The sequence below is a fragment of the Lissotriton vulgaris genome, chromosome 7 (assembly GCF_964263255.1).
Source record: "Lissotriton vulgaris chromosome 7, aLisVul1.2, whole genome shotgun sequence".
NCBI lineage: Eukaryota > Metazoa > Chordata > Amphibia > Caudata > Salamandridae > Lissotriton > Lissotriton vulgaris.
The window spans coordinates 176,960,352-176,974,182 of record NC_141695.1 but is presented as its reverse complement, the minus strand read 5'-3'; the positions used below and the strand labels follow the sequence as shown (position 1 = coordinate 176,974,182).

At 43.6% G+C, this 13,831-nt stretch overlaps 1 protein-coding gene across 3 annotated transcripts in view; it reads right to left on the bottom strand.

The window, feature by feature from the left end:
- LOC147701130 (sialic acid-binding Ig-like lectin 8) overlaps window positions 1-13,831 on the bottom strand; it is a 264,297-nt gene that overhangs the window by 77,183 nt on the left and 173,283 nt on the right. For all 3 annotated transcript variants that reach the window (XM_086929900.1, XM_086929899.1, XM_086929901.1), the window contains exon 4: window positions 7,954-7,998. In XM_086929900.1, the coding sequence (XP_086786026.1) occupies window positions 7,954-7,998 (45 nt within the window). The remainder of the gene's footprint in view (window positions 1-7,953; window positions 7,999-13,831) is intronic.

Sequence of the window (13,831 nt, the reverse complement as noted above, 5' to 3'; positions counted from 1 at the left end):
TCCTGTGTCTTGTAACTTGATTAAGGCTTTCTACCTCTGTTGGTCCAATAGTTTTCGTTTTCTTTTGATGAGTTTTGATAATGATGCATTTTCTAATAGGGCCAATATGAATTTTAGTTTGTTGTTTTATTATATTATTGAAATAAGCACTGACTACTTTACTGTGGGACAGCCTTTCATGTACTCTTGGCCAAGAATTTTAATTCTAGATTTGGAAACCTCAAGTTTGACAAATGTTTTTATCCACTTTCTTTCTAGGGAGCTAGGAGAAGAAATTGCATGTAGAGATGTAAAGGGTAAACAAATGTATAAACTTTTGTCACCAAATGATCTCTGTACTGTTGTGGAATTTGTTGGCTCTGGGCCTGTAGGTACTCTTGGGCCTCTTGCTATCAGCTATGCTGTGATGCAAAGGATTTCGGTAGTGGGTGGGAGTACTTTTATAGTCCGTGTCTTGGTCCTGTCTCAATGGCTATTGGCAGTCAGGTGCTAGGTGGGTGTGTTGACTAGAGTGCATTATTTGGTACTTGGGGGTGGGTCATTATGTCTTGTGATTGGTTTTGATGTTTCATGTGGGTGGTAGTTTAGTTTCCTGTGTTTGCTATTTACTTCCGTCGCACTGTTTGTAATTGGTTTGACGGTAGGGATGTTGTTCGTGTTGGCCTTCCGCTGTGATGCACGGTTTCTCGTTGCATTGTTACCACAGCGGACGTGGATTGCGGTGCGTACCGGGGTACAGGCGGTGTTATCCTAATCGGGACACGGAGCCTCCGCAGGTATAGCAGGAGATGTGGCTGTTCGCGCGGTCATATGCGTACGCGGAGGCCGGTGTTTCATCGTTTGCGTCCGCTCGCGGCGGTCTCAGGTGTACTCCGACCGCCGCGGACGGAGTTTGGTGTGCTCTGTCCTCCGCGATCGGAGTTTGGTTCACATATTATCCTAATCGCTATGGCGGTTTATCCGCAGAGTGGTCCGGAGTATCTTGCCACCTTCCTTGGCGGATGGAACACGTTTCCGTCCGCGATCCTAATCGACCCCTTAATGTGGAGGAGCCCCAGGACCTCCTGATGTCCACTAAATCTGGCTCACCAAATGATCCATGCCCTCCATTTGGTATCCAAGACCGTGAGTACATACCTCACTTCTTTGCTGAACCAAGTACTTGAAACTGGTAAATATCCCAAGGTCTGGAAAAAGGCCTGCATAAGGCCAATTCTTAAAAAGCCAGCCTTGGACCCACTAGAACCCAAAAACTATCATCCTATTTCACGATTACTCTCACCAGCTACAATACTGGAAGGAGCCGTAAATAGGGAGTTAATACAATATCTAGAAGATAACCTGTTGTTGGATACAACACAGCATGGCTTTAGGCCCTATCACTCAAATGAAACAGCATTGGTGTTGGCTACGGAGGGGATTCAGAGGATAGTGGATGGGGGTGGCAGAGCGATCCTGGTCCTATTGGATCTCTCAGCAGCATCTGACATCGTAAATCATAAGGTGTTGGTGCGACGGCTGAGAGATGTGGGGGTGGAGGATATAGCATTAACACTCCTCACCTCCTTTCTTGAAATTAGAGAACAAAATATACACTGGGAGAATGTACAATCTGGAACCTTTCAACTCCTTTGTGGTGTTCCGCAAGGATCTGCTCTGTCACCAACCCTTTTCAATATCTATGTGTCCTCCCTAGCTAACTTAGTTACCATGGTTTCTCCTTAATAATGTATGCCGCCGACTCGCAGCTCACCATTTCAGTTTCCAAACCTCTAGAGCCAGTAGCAAGTAGCTTTCATGCTTGTCTGAAGGACATAATGAGCTGGATGAGCGTACATTTTTTCAAAATAAATACAGATAAAACCGCGGTACTCGAGTTTAGTAAAGGACCATCTTTGTGGAAAACTAACTGGTTTCCTACAGAGGCGGGAGTCTGTCCTACCCCTGTTACTGAGATCAAAAACCTGGGTTTTTTTTTCATTTTACCTGGTACGATACATTAGATCCGTAAATTCATAAACAGAAAACCAATATTTTAAGCATGGAATATTATAGTGAAATATATTACAAAACGTAGAAAACAGAATGAACAATACTAGGGTAATTAGAGTTAACAAGAGGATATAAAATAGGGATAAAAGATAGGGATAAAAGATAAAGGATAAAGCATAAAGGATAAAAGATAGGTTAGACATTGGGGGAGATATTAATATATATATGCAGACACAGTAATAACCTATTAGGGGGTTTGTCTCCACAATGTGAGGGGAGCCCAAACGCAGAGCCTCCAGAACCTCATCTTTTTTCCCCTGTTTTTATAAAGAGCGGCTTCAATGTTATGGATACCTAGCAATCTAGTAAGCCAGATTTGAAAAGTAGGAGAAGCGTTATCCTTCCATCCTGCTGCCACCAGGATCCGAAGGACTGCTACACATATAAATAAGAAAGTCTCCTTATCCCATTCTAAATCATGATTGTTACCAATACCAGATATAATAAGGGTAGGGAACAGGTTTACCTGGATACCTAGCAGCCCCAGAAACTTCTCAATTTCAGCACAGATTCCCCTAATATTTTTACATTGCGAGAACATGTGGATTAGGTCGGGAGGTCCCTCTTGGCATCTCGGACACTTATCATCGTCCCTTTTACCCCATTTAAAGAGTTTGGCCGGGGTAAATTATACATTTTAAAAAACTTTATATTGCTATTACCTTAGGTTGGTAGAGCGGAACACTTTATTGGCAAGCTGGAGGGATTTATCAAGGTCAAAATCAGGGTCCGCCAGTTTCGTCATCCAAGATGTTTCTACTTTATCCATATCGTCTAGTATTGAGTCGGTCAGGGATTTGTATATAATTTTAATCTGAGCTGCGCCTCCAAGAATATGCTTAATTATATTGATTTCCCCTCCTGGATCAATGCAGGGCCTAATCCCATTTATTGATTGGTAAATCTGGAGATACTTAAAAGTGTGGGAAGAGGGGATGCCAAATTTAGTTTGAATATCCGTAAAAGCAAGTAGATTCCCTGTGTCCCACATTCTTCTGATTCTTTGTTGTTCCTAAATTGCCCCCATCCTATCATTGCTCAGTTGAGGGAAGATTTTAGAATCCCATAGTGGGGTATAATAGTTGAATTTAGGAATTAGTAGTGTTTTCTGGATAGCTTTCCACATTTTCCATATTCCATCCATAGTTTTATATTTTGTTCTATTATAGTACCCCCTTTCTATTCGTCGCAATAGCAGCCCTTGAGCATCATCACCCACTAGTAGTTTAAATATAGAGGGAGGCTCAGATGGATCAGTGTGATTAGGAGAAGTATCCAATAATATAGTCATGTTGCGCATAAGGCATGCCCATTGGTAGAATCTAATATTAGGTGCTGCCAAACCACCCCTCTCTTGCGGAAGTGATAAATATGTTAGGGATATTCTAATTTTGCCATAGGACCATAAAAAATTTGAGAGTACTGCTTCTAGATTTTTAATCCATCCCTCACCAACCAGAAGCGGAATTGAACGGAAAAGATAAAGAAATTTCGACAGCATAGTCATCTTTAAAACGTTTACTCGCCCAATTAAGGAAAGATGAATAGTATCTATTCTTTTCAATTCATGCGTAATAGAGGTGACCAGAGGAGCAAAGTTATCTTCAATTATAGAGTTAACTGCCGGTGTTATCCTAATCCCTAGATATATTGCAGAGTCAACCCACCTAGTATCCTGTTTAACGATATTATTAGTGCATATTATTTGAGTCTTGTTTTCATTAAGACGGTATCCAGAATAATTACCAAAATTCCTGGCCATGTCAGTAAGAGCTCTTATTGCCCGTTCCGGGTTAGGAGTTATGACAGCCAAATCATCGGCGTATGCCGGAATTTTTGTCTCATAGTCTCTACATACTACTGGGTCAATTGCCTGACATCCTAAAATTCTACAAATCATGGGGTCTATGTATATAGCGAAAAGTATTAGGGACAGTGGACACCCCTGTCGTGTCCCACGAGATATTAAAATTTCTTCCAAACTTTCCCCCATCATCTGGATTGAGGCTCTAGGGTCACAATACATTGCTTTAATTGCATTGATTATTTTAGGACCAAAATCTCTTCGGACCAATAACCCCCATAAAAACCGCCAAGTGGCACAATCAAACGCTTTCTCAGCGTCGAGGAGGATCATCGCCATCTAATCCCCCCCGGGCAGCATGGATATCAAATAAAGTGATTACCCGTCTCACATGTTCCGTTGTTCCCCGACCCGGTATGAACCCATGCTGCCAGGGGGACACCAGGCCGACGATGACCCTCCCCAGTCTATTAGCCAGGACTAGCACCCGGTTCATCTTTAGGTTTACCCTTTTTATAGAATACTACAATCTTTGTTTCCTTCCATGCACTAGGGATATCCATGGTATAAATTATGCCATTAAATAAATCCATTAATAAGGGAGTTATAATATCTTGAAAACATTTATATACCTCCAGTGGGATGCCGTCTGGTCCTACCGCTTTCCCTATAGCTAAGTCCTTCATAGCCTCAATTACTTCCTCCTTTGATATCTCTTCTTCCAGCCTAAGTACATCTTGCTGTGTCAGTTTTGGTCCCAAATCATCCCAGCTGGGGGTGATTCTTGATGAACAGCTCAATCTATCTGCCCATGTCAATCAACTAACTTCCTCCTGTTTTTTCCTCTTGAAAACTTTGAGGAAAATCTTCCTGTTCATTACCTATGAACTTCAAAAGACAGTTGTAGTTGCCCTCTTTTTATCTAAATTGGATTACTGCAATGCTCTTTTTATGGGAATTGATAAGGCACAGGAGAAGAAGTTGGAATCACTACAAAATGCTGGTGCTGGACTGCTTAGGAATATCCCGAAGGGTCGTCCTACCTGAGAGGCCATTAGAGCACTGCACTGGCTCCCTGTTCATCATAGAGCCAATTTTAAGTCTCTGTGTCTAGTACATAAGGCCCTCTACGAAGGGATCTCTGGGGAAGTACAGAAACTTTTTACTAGATACTCTCCAGCAAGAACTCTTAGATCCTCCACTGAGGGATTGGTATGTGTTCCAAAAATTCGTAAGGCCAGATAGGGGGCCGCACACTGTCTCTTTGTGCGGCAAAACTCTGGAACCAGATGCCTTCCACTTTATGTCTCGAACCAAACCGGATGAGGTTTTGGAAAGAACTAAAAACCTGGTTGTTTGCCAAACCCTAAACACCAATGAGTCCGTTTGTTCCAGCCATATACGTATCACAGTTAGCACCAAGACGCCTCGGCATTCGCTGCGCTTTATAAATAATATTTAAAATCAAATTTAAAATCAAGAGATAGGTCTTTAATATTTACTGATTTTTAGTAGATGAGGTTCCATGTGAATGGTTAAGTGCAGATAGGTCCATACCCAGTTAACATAGACTGGAAAAGAGTTAACTATCAGACGTGCTCTGTGAGCCTTGGAGATAGAGACCAGGTTAGCTGCGGAATAACATGCTGATCCTGGGTGATTATAGCTCTCAAACTTCGGAGAGAGGTAGCTGAACAGAGGGGGAGATTTGAAAATGACCTTTTGACAAAAGCACAGTGCTTTGTATACGCAGCATTTATGAACTGGGAGCCCGTGCAAGGGATAGAGATATGTGGAAATGCTGACCAGTTTAGATATATACAGCACAGGCCAGGCCACAACATTCAATAGTAACTAAAATGTGTGCATCAAGTAGGAAGGAATACCAACATATATAACCAAGGTGACTTTTGATATTATATGTCAGAGAAGTTGCCCAGCAGAAAGGGGGATAAAGAGCAAAGCTTTCCTTAGAAGTTTCCCATAAAAAAACGTGAGGATGTGAGTATATTTTTATTAACCTTCTATGCCATGGGGTGTAGCTTCGACCCTATATATTATGGCCTCAGAGGGGAGTTAATTATACCAGTCACTCAGGTATAAGGTCATTTCACATACACAATTCACTGGACAGAAGTGACCCAGTTGCACAATCTAAACACCAGCAACACAATTAAGCAAAAGATGGGGGTTCAGGATGACCACGCTAAATTAACATTTTCTCAATAGTTGCATCTGACTTTAGATGGCAATATGGTAATCACCTGAGGCAATACAGCTTTGAAAACCCTTTAGATAGTTGGATGCCAAATGAAGTACTGTAACTTTGTGAAAGTTTTTTCAGGCTTTTACATTTGAATGAAGAGAAAACCCGTAACAGCTTGCAGTATTACAGGTTTGTGAAAACACACAAACACACACACACACACACACACACACACATACCTAACATCAGGTGTTGTAGTGAAATGTCTTTATTAATTGGTATTTTTCAAGGGTCATTGACATTTGGCTTCCTCCTATCACAGCACACAGCATATGGCTGTGTAAGTTGTAAGGTTGAAAGCTCTTTAATTGACTATTGCCTTCTATTGCCTTCTAGTACTGCTTTATATTTGGGTACAATCACAGCATTCCATTTTAAGCAAGACAGTTACATTAAGGTTACAATATTGACTCATCATCATAATTGTCTGAAGCATATTTATGTATTGTTTAGAAAGCAAGCATACATCATTAAAAAGGAAAAGTATATATTCATTTGTTTTAATTTTGAGTAATGCATTTGTGGGTAAGATTTGTTAAGGAGCTACATCTCACTTGAGTGGAACATCCCGTAATGTCTTGAGAGATTGCAGCCTTGCTGAATATTTACAACTGTTGCTTTTGACTTGGGATGGACGTCTAGTAATGATTTGAGGTACTGCAGATACGCGATTGGCCAGGCCTAATGGGTTTGCCAATGATTGTTTCGTATTCAGGCCAAGTATACCTAGTGGCATACTATGCTTTTGTACTATTTACTGTGCAGTACTAGCACAAAATCACAATTGGTCAATGACAACTGTGAAAAGACTTTGCGACAGCACAGTAAAGAAATGTCCTAAATGCGAAATGGAAAGAGCGGATGGTCTGCACATGTTCCGAGAATGTCCACTGCTGGCAGAATATTGGGACCTGATTGGTAAGACGCTTTCCGAGGTCATAGAACACCCTATTGAGGTAAGCGATGAACTAGTTATTTTTGGGACTTGTAAATATACACACAATTTTATACTGTTTAAGGGGCAAGAAAATATCCTATTCTTACTAATCCTTTTGGCCAGGAGGGAAATATGTATTAAATGGGTGAAAAGTTCACCACCAAGTCACTCAGATTGGTTAAACTCCATCTTAAGGGTATATAAAATGGATAAACAGGGAAGGCAGAGCAAGAATAAGAATAGGTTCTGGAATATTTGGGAAAAATATATAGGGGGAACTGAAAGGGAGTCCAATGATTAATAGCAAAGGCACCACTGATTTCAAGCTAGTCTTGAACTGAGTAGTCAAAATGACTAGCTCTCCTCCCTCCGAAAATCATGTGCTAAGAGATGGACAAAAGGAGGCCCCTGAAAGCCAAGGTAAACTGAACACCTCGAAGAACCAAGGGCCAAAGGAATCAAAGAACAGAGGCCTCTGACTCCTCCATACTCTACAATATTTTTGCTAGATGAGGACTAAAAAAAAAAAAAAAAAAAAAAAAAGAAAAGACTTTGCGACACCAATCTATCACAAAAGTTAAGATGGCCATCAGATCCCAGCTCTATAATTAGACAGGTCTAGTTCTTTTGGTGGAGGACTGATGGCAGGAGAATGAGAAGCGGTCACTCCTATGGGTTACATCCTTCAGTTATAATATTTCAAATTCAAGTGAATTGTTCTGTACTCTGGATTTCCTCTTCTGATTTGAGTGAAACACAAATTACAGCTTGGAGAGAAAATCAACCTTTTTTGAAGTCAAGACTATTTGCAAACCTTAGACAACTATTTATTGGCATTATAGAAGGAAAATTGTAATATTATATGATAAACATGGACACATTACGGTATCTTACCTTCATCTGTAATGAACAGTCGAATCGTTGGTGCTCTGGGTGGATCTGTGATGAAGAATGTATTTAGTATAGTTCAATCTCATAACATGACATGACAAGACATCCTCTACTGAGGTTTTATATTGTTAAATAATAGTGCATATGATATCTCAGTGGGTTACTTTCCACTTAAGTAAAGTGCAACCTGCAAATCTCACCATGGTTCAAATCCAGGCAATGCTGACTCTTTCCGTTTAATCAGTTTGAGAAAAAGAGTTCAACTAAGGGGTCCATTATTATTATTATTATTATTATTATGTTTCTTATATAGCGCCAGAATCGACCCCAGAAGGGGTATCTCCGCGCTTGCCTTGGGAACAGGTCCTGGCTTTTCCCTGTGAGATAGCCCCTACAGGGCATCCCCAAGGTGAAAGCCAGGCACCCGCCGCGGGGGGGGGGGGGCATTGTGGAGATTAAGCAAGCTTAATGCCCAGAGTTGTAGAGTGTGAACCCATGATTAGGTCAGGCACCGAAGCGAGAATTATCGAGTCCATGGACATTTGAGCTCAAGACCCTGCCGCGTCGGGAATTGAACCCTGGTCCCGGGTCTGACCTCTGCTTCAGGGTCTGCCTGCTCTAACCAGTGAGCCACACTTCTCCACATCATTAGGTTATTGGGACCGCCCGCCATAAGGACAGGGTCCCGTGGGGGGCATTAGGATGTGCCAGAAACAGTGGCGGGCACATCATGCATTTGTAGCTTTGTGGCGAGCGGTGCTCTCAGCACCGCCCGCCACAATGCTAGTATTGAATTTAAGCAACCCCACGGTGCCTGCCACTTTGTATATGCAAATGTGGGGGGTACCACAGGTACCCCCCGTGTGCAGCCCCCACCCCTCCTTCACTCTGGGGACCCGCAGGGGGCCCCCAGAGTGAAGACCGCATGCCTCCGCCACGGAAAGGCATTGTAAAATGCCCATGCTAATATGGCTGGCGGTGTCTGATAGACACCGCCACCATATTATTCCTTTTCCGCCCCGGCCGCAATGCGACCGGGCGGAAAAGCGGCGGACGGTCTTTCCATCCGCCGAGGTCCCCCCGTCATACTAATATGGCGGGGGGGGAAACTAGTGAGGATGTCGGGAAGATTGCCCCCGCCAGGCTGGCGGTGGCTACCGCCAGCCTGGTGGGGGCAATCCGCCCGACATCCTAATGGGCCCCTAAGTTAGGTAAAATGTAAATCCTTAATTGAAGGACAACGAGATACATTGATGTGGACTGTCATATGTCGAAAGTGTTTTTCATGTTATATATTCCATATATGTAAGGATATAGCATATATTCTGCAAATAGGTCAGGGTGACAGTTCCTAGCACATGTGAAAGGCTTAGAAAGTTCATTATCATGATGTGATTTATTTAAGGTGGATAAACATGAACGGAATGTTACCCCGGTATTTAATGTTAAGTACCCACTTTATAGTTTGGCGGACAATCCATAACTCGCTCAACAACCAACAAACCATAACTACTAAAGTGAAGGTTCTCCATTGCATTCTGGCTTTGTTGGTTCTATAGAAATACCACAAAATGCATGCATTTATATAATGCAGATGACCTCAACTTTAAGTAAACAGATAGATTCACAAACGCTGCAAGTCAATGTACAGATGCATTATATATCACATCAACCATACCACTTTGACAGAGCTGACTATGTTTTTAGTATCATTGATTGTTTCGATTACATTACATTTCACATTTACATATTGTTCTTTGTTTGTGAAAATATTGTGAGCTCATGTGCATCGAATTTGATGTATGTTTTGGTTTGCATGGCAGTTGTGCACTTAAACATAACTTATCATAAGTGCATTTTAACTGTGATTTGTAGGTGAGTTTATATGTTGTTGAACATACTTTGAGGTGTTTAATCCAAAGCAGCACTAATTTCACTTTAATCTTTGTTTTCTCACTGAATCTTTTTTTTTATCACATACTGCATACAATATTTTCCCTTGCCCAGTCCTCAGTGGGTTGCCAATTTGTGCTATGTATGGCCTTTCTTGCCATCTGCAGCAGGGTGGGGCACAAGGCCTGACTGGAGGTATTTTGATCATATACCATAGGCCCAGCTTCCACTCCACTGGAAAGGTGTGGCCGGTGGTAAAATGTAGGATTCTTTTTCATTCTTTTTTTACAGGAATTGAGAATTCTTTGCTGGATTTGTAAAGTAGAAGGATCTGCATGACTAGGGAGAGTCCTGAATTCACAAATCTACCTTGGGAATTGCAAAAAAAAAAATTCTTTGATACTTGTTCCATTGCTGAGAGAGTCCATTTGGAGAATGTACCACATGGGCTGGAGGGGGTGGGGAGGTGGCAATAGACAAGGTAGGTTCTCCCTGTCCCAATATATCCTTTTTTATTTTTCCCATTCTGGTGCTCAGTGATCCGCGTTGGGTAACGGGGGTCGCAACAGAAAATTGACTGTGATAACCAGCCACTCCAACTGAGGATTCACATATACACTCTGCACTGTGGGAGATTGAATCTGACTTAGCCAAAGCTGGATAGAATTGGAAACTCTGTTGAGGAATTGTGAATTAACAGCCCAAGGGCCAGATGTAGGTAAATCTGAAATACCAATTTCTTAATAGCGAATTTTACTGATTAGCTTTTAAGGTATTTCCTATATAGGTAAAGATTTGGTAAAAAATACTGATTCCTTAATATTCCATATTACCGAATCAGTAATTGAGATTCGGTAATAGGGAATACCTACCCATTCATTTCTACGGGCTTGGAGGCCCATAGGAATGAATGTGAAGACATTCACTACTAGCGATTCGGTATTACCGAATCGCTAATAGCGCTAGCACTTTCAAGGGTGCCAGGGTGTCAAAAGGACACCCTCCTACACCCCTGAAATGTGCATGTTTGCTCATGTGGCGCACATACATGCCCTGAGCGCATGAATGTGTGCCACATGGCACTTAACAAAAACAAAAAAGTATTTTTTTTAAAGGAAATCGGTTATTACCACCAACTTGATGTTGGTGGTAATTACCAATTTCTTAAGGCTCAAAAGCACTCTTTAATGTGCTTCCTAAATTGCATTTAAGGAATCGGTATTACCGATTCCTTAAATGCAAGAGCAATAAGGAATCGGTATTTACTGATTCCTTATTTACCGATTCCTTACCTACATTAGGAATGGCTAAGTACCGGTCGGTAACACTGAAATTTACCAAATTTCGGCGTTACCAACCGGTATTTAGCCACCTACATCTGGCCCCAAATTTCTAAAAAATGTAACCTGTTTCTTTCCAGACAAAAAAGACTTTTGAAAAGTTCTCAAAAACCAATCAGTTCACACCAAACCAAGTACAGGTACTCCCTAGACTACACTTCATTTCACATATCAAGTTTGGTGTCATTCTGTTCAGCTGTTTTTTCTATAGCTAAGAAATTGATTAACCATAACTACAGAGGAACTATTACCCGCTCTGTAATATATATATATTTGGCACCGCTTGACGAATCTTCCCGAAATTTTTAAATAACTTTGCCTTTTTGGTTCAGCTGAGGTGTTGAAAGTTTCAGAGGTGATCCAACAAGTGGGAGCCAAGAAAGAAAAGGGGGGGTCCTAAAACGTGTTTTCCCCATGTTATGTCTAAGGGGATTTTTCACTTTTTTAAAACAACTACAGCCCGAACTGCTAATTGTAATTACACCGAATTTGGAAGAAAGATAGATGTTGGCCCAGAAAGCATGCTTTTTGTGATTTTCTGTAAATTCGTTCAGTAGTTTCAAAGATATTTAAGTTACAAAAAGTATAGATATCTGGAGATACAAGTGCATGTGGATCCTACTAAAATGTGATTGGTTGCCAATACTTCAACTAGGAAGTGTTGGCAGCCATCTTGGTACTCTACTTGAAGCTGAGTCTCACAAATAAAGTTTAAAAAAAAGAAAAGGGGGCAGGGTAGGAAAAGCCTGACCCCCCCAGAAATGGTGGGGGGTTAAAAGTACTTTAAACCTTTTGTTTGCCATTAATCCACGGATTCACCAGCTAAATAAAAAATCGAAAAAGACGTGCAGGCTCCTGTGCATCTTTTTCAATATTCCCCCGGTGTGCCAAATCCCAGGGCATGAAGGTAATGTAGCCCCCTCTTAGGCTTCAGAAAAGCCCATGGGGACCGCCATCTCTGTGGGGAACTTAATTATACAAATGTAGGGGGGAGCGTGGCTTCGGCGCGAGGCGGAATGGCTTCCTCTTGAGGGAGCTCAGCAAGCCAGATCTCATATTCAATAAATACCATCCCTTCAAGACCGTCTGTGTGCTGTGAAACCCTCATGGGGAGGGGTCCCTAAGCAGCGGTAAGTAGCGGTGAGGTTTTCGCCACCGTGCCTACTGGGAAGTTGCCTGAGAATATCGATCCCTCACCGACGGGGCTGGAGGGAAGATGGTGCCGGCTCGAATCGTGATCGATGAAGTGCGCCACTGGAGGCCGTAAAGTGCGTGGGTCAGCTCTATGCAGCACTGATATTGGCGAGGTCCGCCGGCCGAAGGAGCAAGTGTGGAGTGCGGCAGACGTGGGATGGCTGTGCATTCTGCCCACACCCACTGTGGTGGAGAAGACTGCTGGGACTGGTGGGCCTGGCTTACCGCGGTGCGTGGCACTAATTGTGACCGGGACAGGCAGAACAGCGCACTGTGGAACTTGGGCTCCTGGCGGTGAGCGAGACTGGGCAGCGTGACATTGTGGCACAGGATCCACTGCCGCTGAAGGGACCCAAGGGCACTATGGAGGGCGCTCTCGCAGTGTTTGGCGTTGAGGTGGAGTTGGCGAGGGTGATGCCTTCCTGAGGACCTGGAGCTGCTGCGGTGAACTGAGCGAGATTGGTGTTGGAGGAGCAGACGGGCCTGCCGAGGAACGTGAAACTTGCAGCGGCAGAGGTGTGCGAAGTAGGTAGGGTGCAAGTGCGGGATGGGCCTGGAGTTGGTTGGGCGGTGCAGCCTTGTCTAGGTGCTATGCCGTAAGTGCGTGGTGGTGCCTGGTGGGCTTGGGACTGTCCGGCTATCGGGGGCGCAGTGGTGCGGCGCTCCTCAGGACGTGCTCTGGGTGTGTGCAGACCTACTGCTCGGTGGCGAGGGCGGGTTGCCCGGGGGGCTCTAGTGCACCAGCTGACCTGTTTTCTTTGGGTTGACTTCTGTGGAGAGTTGCAGGGGGTCTCCTGAGCTGCTGGGGGATGATTGTGACGCCGCTCTGGGTGCGAAGTAGGTCCACCTCTGCTCTAACGCCGCTCTGGGTGCGTAGTAGGTCCACCTCTGCTCTATGAGCCTTCTGTAGACCGAGTGGAGATTGACACTTGCTGGAAATGACTGGCTGCACCTGAGGCAGAGCTGGAACAACGTTATAGTGATCGTTAATCTGAATGAGCCTGGATATCACCTGTGACCTACCTTGACTTGTGGTGCCCTTACAGAATTGATTGGCCCGCTGCTAATAGAGTTTAGATCCGGACCATGGGGCGACCCCCCTAGAGTGTACCAGCTGCATACATGCTGGGCAGGGGCGATACTGACGGTTCTAACAGGGGAGGAGGCGGCTGAGACTGAGAGTGTGCAGGGAGGTGCAGCTGTTAATCATACGACGACCCGCGGCTCTCATCTCCAAAATGGGAAAGTCGGACCCTAAACAAACCAAACTGCAATTTGACAATAAACGCAGCACGCGCGCCACAGACGCGCACCACAGACGCGATGGGTGAACAAGCGAAGTCGCAAAGTGCATCGGGGCTGGTGGAAGACATAGAAGATGATACCAGAACCATCCTGTTGGAACTACTGGCCGACATGAAATCGATAGACAGTAAAATAGATGCACTGGCGAA